The sequence below is a fragment of the Lissotriton vulgaris genome, chromosome 6 (assembly GCF_964263255.1).
Source record: "Lissotriton vulgaris chromosome 6, aLisVul1.2, whole genome shotgun sequence".
NCBI classification, from domain to species: Eukaryota; Metazoa; Chordata; class Amphibia; order Caudata; family Salamandridae; genus Lissotriton; species Lissotriton vulgaris.
In genome coordinates this window covers 1,257,026,555-1,257,047,640 of record NC_141694.1, presented here as the reverse complement: position 1 = coordinate 1,257,047,640, position 21,086 = coordinate 1,257,026,555, and the positions used below count along the sequence as shown (strand labels likewise).

Sequence of the window (21,086 nt, the reverse complement as noted above, 5' to 3'; positions counted from 1 at the left end):
CACAGGTAGTGGTATCAGGGGGGCCTTTGTTGTGCCACCTGACTTACCACTGGCTTGGCAAGTGACACAGGACCGACAAAACTCCTTGGTATCTTCTGACATATGAGGCCAGTGAAAGTGAGGGACAAGCCTGTCCCAAGTCTTGTTCTGGCCTAAGTGTCCTGCAAGGGGAATATCATGGGCCAAGGTAAGAAGGAAGTCCCTAAATTGCAGAGGTATGACCAACCTCCTGGTAGCACCAGGCTTGGGGTCTCTAGCCTCTGAATAAAGGAGCCCATCATCCCAATACACTCTATGGGTACCTTGAGCATTCCCAGCAGCCTGCTGTCTGAGGGGTTCAAGAGAAGGGCAAGTTAACTGAGCCTGCCCCAGGTCTGCCCTTGAGGGTCCCCTTGTCCCCAGAAACTCAACCTGATCAGGTTCAAGCTCTTCAGTGACAGTCTCCTCTTGGATCTCAGAATCAGCCTCCTGTGAGATCTGATCCTCAACCTGGGGCAAGTGGGAAGGCACTGCCTTAACCCTCTTGCTCTTCTTCTTGGGTTGTGGTTGGTCTATTGTTTCAAGATCCACCACAGGTTCAGGTAGGCACTTCTTGGCCTGTGTCCTGGTTACAGCAAGGACATGTGCTGATATCCCAAGCATTTCTGCATGAGTCCTGTACTCCACTTCTGACCATAAGGATTCCTCAAGATCATTGCCCAAAAGACAGTCAACTGGGAGGTCTACACTCACAACAACTCTTTTGAGGCCAGTTACCCCTCCCCAGGAGAATTTAACAACAGCCACACTATGTGTAGTAGTGGCATTGCTAGCATTGGTCACTAGGTAGTTCTCACCTAGTATGATTTGTCCAGGGTCCACAAAGTTAGGTGTCACCATAGTGGCACTGGCACATGTGTCCCGGTAGGCCTGAGCCACTTTCTCATTAAATAAAGGCGTCTGCCTATACTTGCCCAAAGTATTGGGACTTTTAGTAGTGGCCATGGCTATGTCCACATCATAGAGCAGAACTGCCTGAGTAGGGATTCTGACTAAGCCAGACTCCATCTCATTACCCAGGGTCCACCCTACTAAACCCTTTGGCTGTGTACCACCACTGCTGACTGTACTAGGGGGTGCAGGTGCTTTAGGAGCTGCAGTGGTAGGGACTGGATTTTTCTTCGTGCATTCATTGCCCCAGTGTGAAACTGATTTGCAGGTATTACACCAAGGTTTCTTTGGGCCATCATTCTTCTTTTTCTTGTTTCCATTTTGGGAACCACCCTCCTTATTAGAATTATTTTGGGGGCCTGAAGACTTCTGGTCTTTTTCTTTTTCGTTCTTATCCCCACACTTCTGGTCTGCTTACTTCTGATCACCTCCATGGTTCTGGGGTTTCTGCTTAATCCTTGTTCTGACCCACTTGTCTGCCTTCTTTCCCAATTATTGGGGAGAGGTCAGATCTGAGTCAATAAGGTATTGATGCAATAGCTGGTTCAGACAGTTATTAAGGATCTGTTCTCTCATTATAAGATTGTACAATCCTGTATAGTCTGAGACTTTACTTCCCTGCAGCCAACCCTCCAGAGCCTTAGTGGCACAATCAACAAAATCAGTCCAGTCCTGAGTCTGAGCTTTTTGGGTATCTCTGAACAACAACCTGTATTGCTCAGTGGTTAGGCCAAACCCCTCAATAAGAGCACTCTTCAGGACAAAGTAGTTTTTGGCATCCTCAGGTTTAACTGTGAGGAGCCTATCCCTCCCTTTCTCAGAAAAGGAGTACCATAAAATTGCAGCCCACTGTTCTTGAGGAACCTGCTGTACCATGCATGCTCTCTCCAGAGCAGTCATCCATTTGTGGATGTCGTCTCCTTCCTTGTAGGGGGCTACAATCTTTGTCAGGTTTCCAGTATCATAGGACCTGTCTTTCTCTCTAGGAATATTGCTGCCACCAGTAGAATCTAATCCACACAACTTTTGTTCTCTTGCTAAAGCAAGTTTAGCTTGAGCCAGGGCTCCCTCCTCCCTCTCTATCTGGAGTTGGACAGCCCTCATTCTGGCCCTATGCTCTTTTCTCTGGGGGGAAGTCATTCCCCTTTGAGATTCCCTTGAGGCACTAGAAATGTGAGAGTCCCTGGAGGGAGATCTCACTCTTCTATTACCTGGGGAAATTATGTTATAGGATCTGGGGAGGTGCTGGCCCTCTCCATTCCCATGTAGGTCCAAGTTGGCCTGGTTAAGCCTACCAATTTGTACCTGGTTGGTCCCTTGATCCTGATCTGAATCTTCATTAGCATCTGATTCAGGTTCCTCCTCTATCTCTGGGGTGTTCTCAGTATCTGGGGGGTTCACTCCATCTCCTGTATCTAAGGGAGCTGCACTCGCCTTCTCTAGATCATCCTTCTCCAGGGTGGCTATCAGGATGGGAATGGTAGGGTTGTGACCCTTTCTCAGCCCCCTTGAAGTGCACAAGGCACTCACGTCCTTATGGCTGAGGTTGTCATAGCTGGAAGGTGCCTTGGTAAGGTCAACCAACACAGGCAGAGAGCTGGAAGCTTCACCTGTGCCAGACATGACTGCTAGTGAGGTGTAAGTGGTGCACTTACCTACACTAAGTGTTTTCCTACTGTACCTTGCTAGTGAGTTGTAGGCAGGGTGTGCTAAGCTCTTTGATCTACAACTACTAAGTTCAGTAGAACTTAAATATATAAGCTTTGTTTATATGTACCTAGGTACTTAATGTGATCTTTCAATTTGATAAAAAGATTGCAATGGTAAAACAACAGCAAGCTCAAATCTGCACCGCTGCACACCAATGTGAGCAGTTGGCCTGATGTATGATGTCTCCAATTCTGGGGGCACCTTGTATTAGTCCAAACAATCCCTTATGGTGGTGGTTGTAAGTCAACCTTATAGACAAGCTATCCTAGGGGTAGCATGGACTAAGCAGCCTTATAGGCTTAACTCAAGAGGGCATGTGAAGCCAGCTGTTTTACCATATGCAATCCTGTAATATCAAATGAAAGGACACCACACAAGTTATATATTATAAAAATATATGTATTTATTCTCAGAATATTCCTCAGTACTCTTTATGAGTAAAGAAGCACAAGCGTTTAAACAAAAGCACAGTAAAACATATGAAAGTTGCGCAATTAAGGATGAGGCCGGGTGGCCACTCAAACCATATATCAAAATAGTGGTATAAGTACCCCTTTACGAACAGTGGTCAGGCCTAGGGCCTGGGGAATCGCTGGGACTACTCAGGACTAGCAGTGATGAAGTCGGGAGAAGCCCGCGGGACTCGGGTGCAGCGCTAAAAGCACACGCATGCACCACCAATGCACAGTCAATGGTGCGTAAAAGTTATAAAGTTACTGTTTTAGGAGTCTTCCGACTGGACTAGGATTACCAAACTTTAGACTAAGACACTAGAGGTGTGTACCAGTGTAAGAACACCGGCGTTCATAAGTTACCTCACCCACAGGAAGTGGGTGCATAGGTGCCAAAGAGTGTCGAGTTTCGTCACGCAGTTCGATGGTGCCTGGAGATGAAGATGCTGCAGGCGTCCAGGAGGGAAGTGTCTGGTGTGATCCAAGGGTGGATCGAAGATGTAGAGTACCTGAAAGCAGAGGGGACAGAGTCTGGGTCACTAGCCAGTGACCAGGAAGGAACCAGGAAGGAACCAGGCGATGTTGGGCGCAATCAGGTGGTTGTTGAGAAGCTTGTCTCCGCTGCCACGTGGACTCTGGGGCACCGAGGATGTCCTGGAGTGGATCACGAGCTGGGCCACAAAGGCTCTCGCTGTCGGCGGTGTCGGCTTCCAGATTGGAGCTAACAAGCCTTGGCAAAGGTAACCCACGCAGGATTCAAAGATCGCTTCTTACTCTGACCAGCAAGGTCTGAGCAGGCGCTCCTTTTCAGGAGAGCGAGGGAGAGTCTGGAGCAACCAGACTAGCAGTGTAAATTCAAAGATTCGTTGGTACTGGGGCCACAAGCCAACGGGCAAGCGACCTGACCAACGCGTTGAGCAGGAAAATGCAGAAGGGCCCCACGCAGCACTCAGAGAGTGTGGAGGGGTCAGCTTTGATGCAAGAGCTGCTCGGGGCTGGGGCTTTTTAAACCCCAATGCACAGCTTCAAGGGAGCTTCAGGAGCTGCACGGTCAGCGCTTTGTAGTTTTTCTAAGATGGCCGGCCCCACGCTTCAGGTCGCCTCCGCGGGTCTCAGCTCTGCAGGGATTGTGGATCCGGCTGTCAAAAGGCAGGCACGCTGGGTTTTGTTGATCTTTGTTGCTCGAGTTCTGGCAGGAACTGCAACAAAGCAAACGTTGAGGTGCTGGATGGTGCCTGTTTGCACAGGGTGGTCACTCCTTGACCACAAGGGAGATTCCTCAGTCTTCTACGACGAGTAGGATGTCGAAGGGTCCAGAGTTTCATTTCATAGGTTTCAGTCAGGATAATCTGAGTGCCTGGGCACTGCTCCCACCTTTATTCCAAACTGGGGGGCTGGATTACCTGCTAGGTCCCTCCTATGGGTGGGACCCAGGAAGGGGGGGGGGTTACACCCCTTTCCCTTTGTCCAGAGTCGCGCTGGGACTGGGGCTGGTGTGCCCCAGAACCGGTTTGACCGGATTATGCAAGGGGAAGCCTTGTGCTCCCCAGGCAGTGTCTAGTTTCTTTTAACCCTCCCTGCTACAATCCACGATCTCCTGTCTGGGGTGGTGTGACACCTCCCTGTGACAGGAAACCCTTTGTCCAGGCTTCCTCTGCCAAGTTCGGTCAGCAGCAGGAGGTCAGACTCATGTCTGTGGCAGCAGCATCCATTTTGTGATGCTGGGGCTCTGGTAAGGAGTAACCGGGTTTTAGTAAAGTAACATGTCTTTTCCCTCTAGAAGGGTAGAATGCTACCCCCGTCGCCAGGACTGGTGAGGGGGTAGTATTCCAAGTTGTATGAGACCAAACATGACATGTTTTTATAAAGCCAAACCAAAGTTAGCACATAACCGCGAGGATTATAATGCACTTAAGAGTATTTGGAATGGCATTATCCCGGAACAGCTAAGGGAGTTGGTCCCGACAGCTGCAGACAGGCTCAGCTCATGCTAGAGCACCATCTCACATAAAACCAAGCACTCTGCCTCCAGGATTGTTAAGGCCTGCCATAGGAGTGCCTGATAGGTATATATGTGTCCAGTTTTAGGTTTAGATATAGGTATACTATATCTAAGCAAGGGGTGATTACACCACCTTGCCCCAGCTGAGTGATCAGCCAGTTGTGTTGATTTAAGTACCAGCCAGGGGTGGCAAAGATATGCTGCAGCCCCTGATAGGCCTTGGTGGCACCTATGCCCTGAGCACCTATAGTGCATGGTACAGGGGCTGACAAGGTGTCCAGTTCCAATTGGGTTATGTACCTATAGTACATGTATGTGAATTTAGAGAGAGAACAGCAGGCTGTGGGTCTGATTAGCAGGCCCACAGCCACATTAGGTCGAAAACCAGTGAAGCAAAAAGCAAAAATTTGGGGTGACCATAGGATAGCAGACCCTACTCTCCTACAGTATACAATGGCTTAACTCCAACAGGCCTCTCCCCCCTAATGTCTCTGGAGAAATCCACAACCCTACCTGACTGTGCACAGGATGCTCTGGTCCTTCTCTGTCCTCTGTGGGAACTCCTGTTTGGGTCACTCATCTATTATCTGATTTCGAAGCTCATATGGAACAGATTATTGGTTCACATTTTAAATCACTGACATCTAGGTTTGATAGATTAGTTTCCACCATCAACACTTTAATTAATAAAACGAATTTCGTAGTGCGCCTTGCATCGCAAAATGCAATGCAGTGCGAGCTACGAAATTCGTTTTATTAATTAAATTGTTTACTCACCTGCAATTATCCATATGCCGGTTTTTAGCAACCTCCACCCTGCCCCTCCCCCTCCCCACCCTCCTGCCCCACCGTAACTCCCTCCACGAGCCGTCGCTGACCTCAAGGTCTTATTGTGTAGTTCTGGGCCTGACCAAAGTAAGGGTGAACCATCAATTAACATCAGGCCAGTTGATAGAGGTATACAAATATTGTCCTGGAGTGTGGCCGGGATGAAAAAGAAACTGGCTTTACCTGAATATGGCAATGCATGACATTTGCCTGATGCATGAAACATGGGCACTGGAGGAGAGTGTAAGGGCCGGCTTTGCCACTTTTGATATCCTGGCGACAACTAGGGGTAGGGGAGACCCTCGGGTGGCCTGTCAATATGGGTGGGTACGCATTTGGGTGTCCAGGCAGTTCAAATATCAACTAACTCGCATGATGTCCAATGCGTTCTTTTAACACCTCAAGATAGGCCCCAGGTGGCCATATTAAACATCTATTCAAGACCTCTTAAGAGTGGTCAAGAATCCGATACTATTGAAACATTAAAGCAAGTTATACATTCACTCAACCCTTTAGTCGCCCTAATAGTTGGAGGCGACTTCAACTGCCAGTTTGAGCCCCTCGTGATTTCAGATATGGGAGAGCTGGATGATGAGGACCGGTTCTGGCATGTTCCCGATCCGCAGATCCCTACTGTCAGAGCATGGACCCCATTGGTCCTTCAAATTAAGTCTTTCTCCCTCTCAACGTCTCTGCGGGCGTGTAATGGGAGATTGGAGCCCGACAGACCGGGATCAGTCTCTTTTAACAGACTGGGGCAAACTTCTATCATCGACTATATAATGATGGAAGCCAGACATTGGGATAAATTGTTGGAATTTAGGGTCTACCCACGACAAGATAGTGACCACAATGCCCTTGTCTTAACACTCAAACCTGGGAGTTTTGGGCTAACAAACCCTGCTCCTGATTCTAACGGTCCGCTGTTGCCACAGGCGGAGGGTAAATGGCCCTACCTCCAGGACTCCCCCATGAAACTCGCTGAAATATACCAGATAGCAATACCGCTGCTAACAGATATGGGGGATATAGGCATTGACAATTTGGATCTAGACTCCCAGGGTAGAGCTGTGGAAATTCACAAACGGCTGGCTGTCAGGCTTGTGGATGTGTTTAGTCCTGTGGGAAGGGAAAAATCCTACCAGGCCTGGACACATCCCAGGTATGACGCCTGTAGGAAAGCAAAAAACGATTTGCTTTCTGCAATAAATAATAAAGATAGAATTAACATTAAGAAATTCCGCCTAGACTATAAAAAGGCCATTATCAGGGGAAAGAAGCAATGGGAGGAGAACAGATAGGAGGAGCTTAGATCTGCACTCTCACGAAAGGACTCCAAGTCGCTTTGGACTATTGTGAGTTCTGGTGTGAGCGGGGGAGGAATGGCTACAACCCCGAATATAGCACCCGCAGTGTGGGAAGCGCACTTCGGTGCGCTATATGCCAATTCGGGCGAAGAGACCATACTCCCTCCCAATCCCGATCCTCTCCAGGAGCATACACCGGTGGGGACGGAAGATTTGGTCTTAAGGGAAACTGTGGCATGTCCCCTGTTGGCCGTCCCGGGGCCCAGCCACGAGTATCGATTGGTGGGGTCCTTGGATGGTGATCGGAGGCAGGATTCCCAGCTTGTTGGGGACGTGTATCATCTAGAACGACCTGAAGAAATTACTCTGAAGGAGGTTGAGTGTGCAATAGCAAGACTATTACCTAACAAGGCCCCCGGCCTACATAAAATCCCCGGGGATTTATTCCTATCCCAACCTAAAATATGAGCACCGTATCTGGTGGATTTGTATAATGCAATTCTTAGGGGTATTGACCCGCCAGATACTTGGCTTGGAGCAGAGATCGTCCCTATCTTTAAGAAAGGCTGCCCATTAACCCCATCAAACTATAGGCCTATTAGTCTCATAGACAACACACAGAAAGTAATGGGCAGGATCATCCTAGATAGATCCAGGGGTGGATGAAAGAAAATTAGATACTGACCACACTCCAGGCCAGGTTTAGGACGGGTATTTCAACTTTGGATCAAATATTTCGGCTGCAGGTCTTATTTCGGAAAACGGTGAAAGTGGAAGGTGGCAGCCTCTATCTCATCTTTGTTGACCTGCGGGCCGCTTTCGACCTAGTTCCAAGGGAAAAATTATGGAAAGTCTTAGCAGAACTGGGTCTCCCATCCTATCTATTGAACATCCTAATTAGGCTTCACACTAGAAACTATGCCCAAGTTAGGTGTGGGAGGCACGGAGATCTCTCGGCACGTTTCCCTGTTTCGAAGGGTGTACGCCAGGGGTGCGTCTTGGCGCCAACGTTATTTTGTCTTTACATCAATGGCCTTGTGGACCATTTAATTGGTGTAATTCACAATGACGCCCCTAGGCTGGCCACCGGGCGGGTGCCCGCTCTGATGTTAGCAGATGACACCTTGTTGCTATCTAAAACATCATCAGGCATCCAGCGCACCCTGGACGGCTTTGCAGCATTCTGTGCTTCACGGGGATTGGAGATAAACTTGGACAAAACCAAGTTTATGATTTTCAATCCCCCAAAGCAGACCCGGCCAAACCCCATTCTCAATGGTTCTGCCTCAGAAAGAGTTAAGACTTTTGTCTATCTGGGCATTACCTTGAAAGAAAATGTTAACTGGGGTTCCCAAATTTCCAAATCAGCTCTTAAGTTATCCCAAGTAATGAGGGGCATTAGCAAAGTCCACAGATTTTCGGATTTCAAGCCGGCAGCCCCGGTCATTGAAATATATCGACTCCAGGCTAGAATGGCCTCGACGTATGGTGCAGAACTTTGGGGCCATAAACATACATCTAATCTCCTGAGGATCGAGCAGGGCTTTATGAGGAGCCTTTTGGGCTAGCCACCAAGCACACCACTCATTCCTCTACAACTTGACCTGGGGCTGGAATCAATAGAAGAACTAGTAGCGGCACGGTCCATGCTCTACTGGAAGAGACTTTGGTCAGTGCCTGAACTGGCTCCATACAGAGGAATTTTTAGAGGTCTGGGCTCTTCTAAAAGGCAAGAACATTCCGTGGCTGCACCACATTGTAGTGTAGTTCCTATATTCCCAATAGGCTCTGCGCATTGGAATAACATAAACAGCAGTGTAGACGTAGGACTGAGGTCATCTAGGTCTCTACTGACTATGTTAGACTTAATTAGTTTTGCCAGCTAGCTCAGAGGTCACTAGAAACCTTCTCAAATGAATATGGAGGGGTTAACTTCCCTGATTTAGACAAGAAGGGATTAGCTTCTGACAACCATATAACATGACAACTTTGCTCCCTCAGAATAAAGAGTATATCTCCAGAGTCATGTGAAAACAATAGACCACTATTTCACTCAGTCAATCGTGCATGCTTAATTTCACCAGAGTGCAGAGAAATAGAGAGACGGGCATTTTCAATAAAAGGTGTTATTTTATTGAGCAGTCTTCTTTCTCATGCAAGAAAAATGAATTGCCACAATTGCAATACTTATCATAAAGTAAAGTACGTACAGTAAAAGTAGTATTATGAAATAATACTGTAAAAACATTGATATGGTTTCTTAGTCATATGATACTTTAAAATGGATAAAATATATACATACATAAAAACATTGACTAACAAACTCAACTGGTGCTTTTAAGATACGCCTACCCCGGTGTACCTGACCTAAGCCTAATACGTGGGAAGGAGTAAGTAAGTTGCAGTTTTGAGTTGTTAGGTTTTTTGCCAAGAATCTGAATCAAGAATTCTCTCTAAGGTTTTAATCAGCTCCGTACCTTGGTTATAGAATGAAGAAGGTCTTGTATCTCGTTTCTCAGGACTCGATCTCCCAGCAACCCGCGAGGGTGACTTGGGAACACCGGAGCTGGATTTTCTCGGCTAGAGAAAAACACAGCGTCTCTCTCAGTGCGTCAAAGGGAGGGGCGGTTTCCTTCGGCTCTCGCAACAGCTGGGCTCCCGGGCAAGTAGAACGTCGCTCTGCTCCCAACCACTGTGTGTTTGCTTAAGGCAACGTTGGTATATTTATACCTGAAAGGTCCCTGGTTTGACGTAAGGTTGGACATAAGACGTCACTAAGAACTAACAGTTCTTTCTTGACTCCAGGAGTTCTTGTGCAAATCAAAACAAAAGCAGGGGGTTTTCCCGGGCTGCTGGAGGCTTGGTTTGTTTAAAGAACGCGTTGCACTTTCTAGGAGTCTATGGGAGTAGCCTTGCCGTATTTGGACTGCATAGGCTATTTTACTGATTCTTATGCCTTTATAAGGATATTATTTGTTATAACCACATAAGGTCATGAATCGGGAATATCAAATTAGGGTCCTAGATAGAAACACAACAACATCAAGACTCTTAGCATCCAGATTGGTCTGTCTGAGCTCTGGGAGACCCCGGAGGTGTGTTGCCAGGGGATATCCAAATTGGAACTTAAAAGTCAGCTGAGGCAGCAGAACTCATTAGCCTTACAGAGATTAGGTTCCCTAGGAAGACTGTCAGCAGAGTTCCTCCTGGTGAAAACTGAATTGCGAGTGGAGGAATTCATAGATGTAATCTATCCACCCCTTGCGAGGAAGCTTTACATCCAGTTAAGGCATGGCAGTCTACCACTCAGAGCATTCACCTGTAAATGGGCAAAATCAGAAAATATAGCCTGCCCGGCATGTAACTATAAGTGCGAAGATGTTTGCCATGTTATGTTTTTTTGCCCTGCATATGAAACTATAAGGAAATGCTGGCTGATTCCGTTATGTAGGAATCCAGGGTTCAGGTATTGTATTCAGGCATGTAGGGTCTTAACGTATGATATTCACCCCCCTCCCCCCATTGTTTTTGCTGTATCTCGTTTTCTGTTTGGCATGTGGCGTAGAAGTGTTTAATTGTGTCCAATTATGAATTTTAAACTTTCAGGTCTTGATAACTATCTAGTTTAATCTATTTTTAATATTGACCTGTCTTCTATTTATTGTTTTATTGACTTGTGGTCTTTTGTATGTATTTTACTTGCACGTTTATGGTCTTTGACCGAAATAAAGTTATCTACAAAAAAAAAAAAGACTCAATGTAAGAGAACTGCAAATAACATTCAAGGATGGCTACTGAAAGGCTGAGATACACAGCTCCTTTATATCCATTAAAATACCCTTACTCTTACCAATCTTCTCCCAGTAATATGGTGTGTGGGGTTGTATAACAGTGAGAAGCTTCTCTGTCTCATGGTGGTTCCAGAAGGCAATACAGGAAGCTGACAAGAAGACAAAAAGGATTTCAGACAAGATCAAGGCCAAGCCCAGCCTTTAGTAATGAGACCCACACTTCCTTTATGCCCACAAATAAACACCCTTAACTTTAATTGTCAGAATATAACAATTTTAATATTGCGTTACCATAATATTGTAGAAAAACTAATAACTAAAATATTGATAATTAAGTATATAACATTTAATTTGATGACTTATTATTATTCTAACACCTACACTCCTTTAAGATGTAGATATCACTACGGTACCTATGCACAGAGTTATGTTCATATGGCACTTCTTTGTACAGGCCTGACCCTAGAAAGTGCTCGCATCTCTTTGATATTTGGACAAAATATCAGAAACACAAATATTGTGGGACAGAATATCATGTCAAAAATATAGAGGACAAGAATATCATGTATATCAGTTTCTAAGGGTAAGTAAAGTTTTGCTACATATAACTCCTCACATATGTACCTTGACGATATATCTATAAATCTTCAAGGTACGTAGATCTGGAGTTAAGAACAGTAAATTTACATTTACCTAGTTGCACTTACCTACTCGATATTCTTGTCCTCGATATTTTTGACAAAATAGTCTATCCACACTCGATTTGTGTTTCTGATTTTGTCACTAATCAATCTCTTCAAATGTTCTTCCTGAAGTGACCTCTAATAGGAAGACTATCTTGTAAAATATGCATTGTAAATATTCCTCTATGTAAAGGATGGAGCAGTGGCTTTTGCTTCCTTGCTGAAAGAATATTTGAAGTTTATAAACTTTTGAAATACTCAACAAGACCCTCCAGGATTTTGCGTTTCGCAAAAAAGACGCAAAATCTGCAGTTTTGTTAAAAGGCTGTTCTTTTTACAAAAGTGCCCACTACATTTGGGGAATGTGATCTGATGTTTTTTTTGAGTGAAGAGGCTGACAAAAGGTTGTGAAAACATAATTGAAAGGGTCGTGAAAACATAACTTACAGATATTTTCGTCTCTCAATTCCCAACTTTTTGGAAACTAGGACATCTTGTGGCCAGGGATGGTAATTGTTTTCAAAATATCTCCATTATAAAGTTCATAGGTGAACAGTAGGTCGTACTTTTTTAAAGAGAAAGAAATTAAAACGAAGGGAAAGTGAAATGAGCAGCATCTCGGGAAGAGAGTTAATGTGCTAGAAGTCAGGAAGTGGAGATTAAAGGCTCCAGGAGTGATTTGGGTGTCCTCTGGACAATTTACACTCCTCATTTAGTGGCCATAGCGAGTGAGGTTTATTTGGTTGGCCACCACTGAGCTAAGCATCATAAGTGTTGTGAGATTTGCATGAACCTGTGAGGAGTAATTTCTCGAAGAGATCAGTTTTTTGTAGGTGTGGACATCATAAGTGCACTCCTACTTACATTCATTCTCAGCCACAGCCAGGGCCAAAACTCAGGCCCCGACGGCCCATGCGGTGCAGGAGGCCCCAGTCCTTCTGCCTTCCTCCATTCAGCCAAAGAGCAATTAATATCGGTGGGATAAAGGAGACTCAGGGGCCCTTCATCACATTCTGTAGGGGGCCCTTCATTTTGCGTTATGTCACTGACAGGTTATAACAAGGTGCAGTTAGTTGAATCTTTCTCATAAGTTTGTTTCAAGGATATTCTATTCCTCCAAAAGCATGGAACCAGTATGGGGAGATCTTCGTCCCCAGTATAGCGGGCCTCTTTGTACATCATCTCGAAACTCATAGAAACCTCAATCAAGCAACCCCTTTCTTCAACATATCAAACTTTGGAAGAGCTTTATTGATGACATTTTACTAATTTGGGAAGGCAACCCGACTACAGCCAAGGCTTTCCTATTATGGCTAAATGATCAAAATACTTTTCTGAAGTTCACACACACCATGGGAAAAAAAGGAGTTGGTATTTTTGGAGCTGAATATTTGAATACCAATGCACATTTGAAAACCACAACAAAAAACTGCTTCCTTTGATTGGATAGCTTTCACCCCATGCATTTAAAAGAGAATCTACCATTCGGACAGTTCCTGAGGATCAGGTATTGTACCGAACAAAAAGACTGCAGGAAACAAGCAGAACAACTAACTGAAAAATTGATAGCCAGGAACTACTCAGATGAATTGTGGCCCAAGCTAAAAAATTAGCATTAAACAACCATAGAGATGCGCTGCTGGAAACACACTCTATACAGAAAAATCAAGAATCACAACCTATCTGTAAATAGATATAACCAAACTTTGAATAATTAACAAGGTTAATGTCCGTGTTTTGTCACATATTTTCATGATACTGTTCGTTTTGGGTGCTCGGACAGAGCATCTATTTACAACAAGTGTATGTTTTTACACTGGTTTATATATTTTAACTATTGACATGTTTCATAAGGTGTTGTGTAAATGACGCATATTTAATACAATCTAGGGAAGGGCGGGGTATTCTGAGTTACCAAGGGAGGCACGTCAGTGGAAACAGGGGAACAGTCAGGCAACATGACGGAGTTTAATAGTCAGAAAATGGAGATTTATGGGAGTTGAAGTTCAAACATGATTGTTTAAACAATTGAATAATGACGTGGGAGTGGTCATGTTGTTATAAAGGCCCCTAGCACATGGGAGGGTGAAAAACCAGCATTAGAGGAGAAACGCGAGAAGCACTATGCACACATTTGAACGGAAAACAGAGGTATGAAAGTTCCTGTTTTTTTGCCTTAGTGCAATGGCAGTGTTTATAGTGGAATATCTTATTGGGCAGAGGATTATCTAAAAAAATCCCAAGAGTGTCATTGTAGATCAGGTTACTTAGTAGCACATTTCGAAAGCGTTCTTTTACGCTTTTAGAGGGAAAGCGTTGTTTATGGGACATTTAACATGACAGATATAGAAGGTGTTTAACATTGTCTGGTGAAATAACTTCACAGCATACTAATGACAATTCTTTTGATGTTTAACATTTTTAGAAAAGAACCCATGACGAAGGGCCGGTCAGGCCCGAAATGCATTGGGTCAAGCTTTTTCACAGTTGCTAAATGTACTGGGAATTTCGACATGCTGTATTCAAGGCGCTTGAGCACAACTCACGCATTTGAAAATTGAAATTACCTCGTTCTGCAACTGAACTCACGAACAATAAAAATCATGGAACATTGATTAAATTGGCTTACGATGATTCTTTCATCTTACATGGCGAGATGCATCCTGGGACTGATATTACCCATATCAGCGATGGCGATGTTGTTTACCCAGCGCTTCAGGACGTAGCGCAAAGCAGGATTGCTCCCCCAAAGAGATTACCATTGATAAAAAGGAATAGAAACAAGGAGTGCGGGCCAAAGACTTTCTCTATAAATGTACAGTAAATAACATCCCTTCGATGTTACCCATGGGCCATTACCCATGGGAATTGCATTGTTTGCTGTTTCACTGAGGCAACTAAAACAGTACCTTTTAACAATATAATGATTGGGCAACTCTGAAACTTAACAAATTGCCATACTTCTAGGGTGGTCTACCTGATTACTTGCCCTTGCAATTTGTACTACGTGGGCATGACCACTCAAAAAGTCAGAAAAAGGATCTGCGAACACTGCAGCAACTTACGATGCCAACGGATTACTACCAAAATCTAATCACACTATCTCGAACTAAAACACACACCCAGTGATTTGAAATGGATAGTGACGGAATGTATAAAAGACACAGACATTCTGGAAAGGAGACTCCCCCAAAAGGAACAGAGATGGATGTTCAAACTCAATACAGACACCCGGCACCTCAACGATAACATCTCATGGGGCCAATTCCTCTAGAAGTGTAGCTCAACTTTTACCTTCCCTAAGCTATTGGTGTACAATGAAGATACATAGAACCAAAGTAGAATTTTTTTTTAAACACCTTACCCATAAGCTCATTTCTTCTTTGAGACCGTTGATGAAATATCCTCTATTTAGATCAATAAAGACCTTTTTTGTAACCTGGTAATAAGACTTTCACAAGGTTTTTTTTTATTCAATTCTCTCCCCCCCCCCCCCCCCCCCCATGGACTGTCTCCCCAACCTTCCGCCCCCCTTTTTGTTTTGAAGATTTCTTTAATGCACAAAATCTCACTCTTTGACTATTTGTCCACTGAATCTTTTTCATGTTTTCGCAATGCTGGTAGCCAATTATTTATCCCAAGATGGCCTGTTTTGTAGCTTTTGAGAATATAGAAAAGTGTATGAGCACTTAAGTTTTCCAACATGGCTCTGATTCTGATCCAAAGTTGACGTGCAGTTTTAAAGTAACACAAGCGGTATAGTGTTCCGCAATTCAAACATGTATGTGGAAGTCCTCAGCTACCTGCCGGCACAAAACACCCTTTCTGGAATGCACACCGGCAGGATGCGGTCCCCGGTGAGCCGATTCAGATGCAGTGGCAAAGGGCAGCCTTGATGAAGTGTAGCAGGTTAGCTCCCAGTTAGGACACTGCACAACAGGGTCAACAGCTCAAACAGACCCAGCCTCCTTTGTTTGGAAATACACGTTAAATGTTTCAATGCCATTTTACCTCCTGTCTTGCAGGGTTTGACTACAGGCATCGTCCTCCCCAGTGGGATCATGACGCCAGAGAACGGCGTTTAAAATGTATGTTTTTTTCATATGTTTTTTCAGTGTGTTCATCTTAATGTTAAGTATTTTCGTTAGTCATTTAGGCTAAAGGTTGTTCCGCACTACCTACACTATAACCACTGATTTTTGTGCATTTTGGACGCACAAATACACCTGGGTGTTTCGTATATTCACTGCTTTGAACTTTATTTTGTGTCAGCCACAGCTAATGTTTTGAAACTCTACCCTCTTTCTCGTTTTTATGGTAATGCAGTGACATTATCCTGGGAATAAAATCATATGTAGGTTGTGTGATTTGCCGGTTTTGTAACTTGATACGTTCCTATTAAGAAACTTTTAGAGCTGTGGTACCGATAATAACTAGGTTCCTTAGGTCCTGATGAAGAGCCAATAGGGGCAAGGCTCGAAACATGTTGACCAGAGAAGCAAGAAATAGATTCATTGATATCCGTTTCCTTCTTTTTCTTTTCCCTTGATTTTAAATCTTACCGACTAGAGGTGGGAATAAAATAATGGTGCCCTACTAGTCAGGTGTTTTTAAATTTGTTTAGCACCTGCACTCTACTCCCCTCCCACAACATTGTTTTCATCATGAACAAAAACCAAAAAAGTGCTTCCTACGTATTCCGTCTGGTTGAAGCACGCCTCGATCCGCAGCGGATCGGGAAGATCCCCAAGGACGAAGCATGCCACCAAGGAGCAACCCTGGTGGGTGAGGGGTCTTTAAGAAAAACTTATCTCTTATTGTGGAGGGTATGTCCATCGCTATCCTTTCTGAATTTACTGGGTTCTTTGTTTTGCTAAAATTGTATAATTAAGGACGGCGAATCTAGTTATTCCTCGTCCTCCCTCTCTACTTTTGATAGATTCCTTATTATCACATCTAAAATGGAGCAGAATTCAGTACTTACCGATTGCAATCTAGGGCCCACCACCCAAGGGGCAAACAACAGGCCAAGGGGGGTATTATTATATGCAGAATAACAAAATAAGATGCTGCAAAATGTGCCAAACAATTTCCATGATTGTGCCACAAAATTTGCCAATCCATGCCCGAATATCTTGGAAGGGTTTGCTCACCTAAGGCATATGATGGATGACTAACCAAGGAACAATGTCCAGGTTTTAATCCCATAGGTTTCTAGTCTGTTTAGAGCACTATCTTATTTGCATGCAATAATAACAATTCTCCATTTCAATCATGCCTAATATTGCTCTTGTTTTACTTGTCTTATACTTTTCACACTCTTCATGCCAGACAACTATAGTTCAAAGGACCGTGCCCCTGCGATGAGAGACAATAGAGTTAGAGACAACTTTTCCCCTTGTGTTTCATCAGCATGTTTTGATTATAGGGAGCAAAAAATGCATGTGGAACTGCTAGGATGGAAAATGTATGGCCAATATAGGAGCAATTTACTCCATTGAACATTTTGCTCTCTTGATCTCTGCCACAATCCTTAACATATCACAGCTTACTGGCACCGGTCGCATGATTGGATTGGAAATTAAAAGCTGCACAGGCAAATATTTTCAGACTAGCCCGGTTCCTCTCCTCTTCCTCTCTTTTCTTCCATCTCCATTTTTTTGTCTTCTCTGTACCCACCCACTCTAATTTCTCTCCAAAGTCTTTCCGTCTGTGCTCTTTCCATAACCTTTATCTCTTTTCCTTTTCCCTTTCTCTGCTTATGACCCTTCAATAAATGCTGAAATAGACCCTGAGGAGCTAGAGAGGGAAAGGCAACGTGACCTTTCTAAGACTGGTCTCCAGTGGCTCTAGCTCATGTGTCAATCATGTGATCAATGCTATCTCTAGCCGAAACGCGTCATGGCGGACTGGTGCTGGGCTACAAACTAAAATAAAAACATTTGCACCAAACTACGGGTCTTGCTGGTTCCTGTGTGTACTAATCGGCTGATTTGCTGCGTGTTGCCTAAGGAGCGCCACGTACCTCATAAATATATATATATATATATATATATATATATATATATATATATATATATATATATATATATATATATATATATATATATATATTTATATATATGTGTGTGTGTGTGTGTGTGTGTGTGTGTGTGGGTGTGTGTGTGTGTATATATATAGGTACCTATACCTATACATATATCCACATATATAACGTGCTGTGGCATCTGGTGGCGTTAAATACGTCGGAATGATCGTTTTATTTACTGTTGGAGGAATATATATATATATTTCTGTAGTGTAATTTCCTTTTGTTGGTCCTACTTGAAAATGAAAGTTCCTTGAAATTGTTGATTGTTAGGCGCACACATTCTGCTACGAATTGGTAGGTCGAATAATTTTGTGTCTCAGCCGCCTAAGTCACTTTTTTTTATAGTTAATTATTTTTTCACCCATTAGACACTAGCACTTTAATTGAAGTGGCATGTAGCAGCTTCTGTGCATTGTTCTCTATCTGGCAATTCAGATTTGAAGTTTGGTGGCCATATTGAATGCATTTGCACTTTACCTTTTTATGAACTCTGTTTTTAGCGTATCCTCTGTACATTTTTTCATTGAATGATGCACTTGCACTGTATTCTGGTGATAATTTGTTTGTACTGCTATTAACCTGTTATTGATAATTCCGCTTTTGTTAATCTCTGCGATCGTGCACTTGCCATCATGCGAGAATTCTTTTTGGCCACACTATCAAACTGAGATAGGAGCACTTCGCTCTCACTGCTGTTTTGCACTTTATCTTGTCTGTATTTTATACAACTTGTCATGATTGTTTGTACAGCGGCTACTATGACATTATGTTTATTTTTGCATTTCATCCTTTTTTATGGGTGATTGTGCTTTTAAAACACTTTATAATGCAACACCTACTTTTGGCGCGTCATGTGACCAAGCTCCGCCTGTGGAGCGAAACGCGTCGAGGAGAGCACTGGCTCTGTGATTGCTAACATTAAAATCACCACAGCTAACACCACTGCTAACACGACTGATATATATATATATATATATATATATATATATATATATATATATATATATATATATATATATATATATATATATATATATATATATATATATATATATATATATATAGATAGATAGATAGATATATAGATATATAGATATATAGATATATAGATATATATATATATATACATATATATAGTGAGAGAGAGATTTCACTTGATAGTGTTGGACTCAGGTGTGCTCTGTTTTCTGAGATCTGCTGCTCATCTTCAGTTAATAATTTTCTTTTGAATTCTGTGTGAATTCTTGTGGTAGGCTCGCCGATAATGCTTTACATGTTGTATAATATTCCTTAGGAGTTTCCTCCTAATCTGATGTGTCCAAGATTTCCACTGTAGGATAATACATCCTTGCGCTGGTTGCCCACAGACTCTAGTGAGATGCATGTGCTACCACAAGATCTTGCCACCCATTCGCATCCCCACCGCCTGGCCTTCCTACATCACTCCTCCCACCCTCCTTCACACCCAGGACTTTAAGTGGGCTGGGTCCTGCTAGTGCTCAGCACTGACAGTTCTTAATAGCAAGTGCCAAGACAGGTCCCTATCGGGCTCTCCATTTTTACCCTCAGGGTGAAAAAAAATAACTTAACTCTGCAATATTACTAGCCATCTCTGCTTTTGATGTAACTTCAAGGAAACTAAGTTTTCAGTTGCACACAGCACAAACGTGGGGCGCTTTACATGAGTACCAGTTACATTACACAAGGACATATTCATTTGTTGAATCAAAGGATATTGTGCCAATGTCAGGCTCGAACCCACTTTCTCAGCTCTAAAGTCGGCAGCTCTAGACTTACGCCACAACCTCACACACAAGATCAGTAGCATTTTCAATATTATATACAACAAAGTCATAGTTGTTGGTGATTTATCTTATGCAATTTACAACCATTGACAATGTCAATAGTCCTGGCTTGTTGTAGGTGTAATGCTACTTGTTGTGTTATATATCTAGATGAATGGACAGAAGCAGCAAAATACCAGTGGGGCAGCACACTATGCTGAGCACAGATTTTTAGGTTAAGTGTTTTAAGCCACGCCCTTAATTACGGCAATCACGCCCCTATGAGAGACCCCCCAGCTTTTTCGTCCCACTTGAAGCCCTGTTCACACCTATTCTATCCTTTTCTTTCCTTCCCTCCTGTCCCCCTCAATAGTCCTCCCATATACCTCCTACCCACATTTTACCTCAGTTTTGGGCAAAGATACAGTTCTTTCTCCTCCACAATTGTTAATACTTTACTTACATATGCTCAATCAGAATTTTTCATTGTTAAACACTTTGGGGCCTTTGCAATAAATACTTATATTTCGTTTGTGCTGTTCTGTCAACCTCAGGTCTTTGCCGTGTTCCACGCTCTCTGAATTTGACTACTCTGTGTTTTTTAACTTAATTTAGCAGCTTAATTCAATTGTGGGAAACTAAATGCTTATCTGCATATATATTTATCGGTTTTGGATTATTACTACCATGAGCCGTGTTACATAAAGCAGCCCCTTGGTGCAACGGGCTTGCTCACACACTTTGTGCACCCCCAGGGCAATTTGGTATTTCATAAGGGGGTGCAGATGCTTGTTCGGCTCCTTCCATAATACTGATAGTGCCTGCGTACATGTAGCGGCAGTGCTATCTCTAGAGGGCGATCCCTCATGTGTTTTGGGGTGTGGACCCCATGCAAATGAGGGAATCTCTTTATCTTTGCACCGATGCCGCATTATGTACACAGACGCAAAGGCAAAGAAGCTGTCAGGAGGCACACTGAAAGTACGCCACAAAACAGTGGCGCACTCTCCTATGGGCCCCTCCCAGTCAACCCCTCACGGCACCCGCCTTTAAGGGGCTCTCTACAAAGGGATATATAATCCCTCTTAAAAGTGCAGGTGGGTTGCCACCTGCATAGTGAAACAGGGAGCAACATTTAAACAGCTACTCTGTATTTCACTTGAATGTGCTACCCCCACTGCACCACAAGTTCACCGTTGTCCCTTCATAAAAGGGCACACTTTTCCTGTTTGCGCACGGCACACCTATTGAAAGGAAAAGAGTGCCCTCTCTCTAATAGGGTCCTACGAGGGTTATTATATCTATGGCACTATGCTTCATTATCTTTTAAACTGTTGATTCATATGCAATTGTAATGTTTTCAAAATTAACATCTTTAACAGCGCTTCAAATGGTGGTGGTATTGTTAGAAATCACAAGTCAATGACAACCCAGGCACATTAGGGTGCACTAGAACGTTTTGCTTGATCTTTCTCAAAATAGACAGCCATTTTGACATTGTAGATAAG

The 21,086-nt window shown here is 43.5% G+C and overlaps 1 protein-coding gene across 1 annotated transcript in view; it reads right to left on the bottom strand.

Annotated features, from left to right (window-relative positions):
* Positions 1–21,086, bottom strand: part of LOC147708721 (uncharacterized) — a 228,112-nt gene that overhangs the window by 177,701 nt on the left and 29,325 nt on the right. Inside the window, exon 9 of the mRNA XM_086927369.1 lies at positions 11,080–11,169. Coding sequence (XP_086783495.1) covers positions 11,080–11,169 — 90 coding nt within the window. The remainder of the gene's footprint in view (positions 1–11,079; positions 11,170–21,086) is intronic.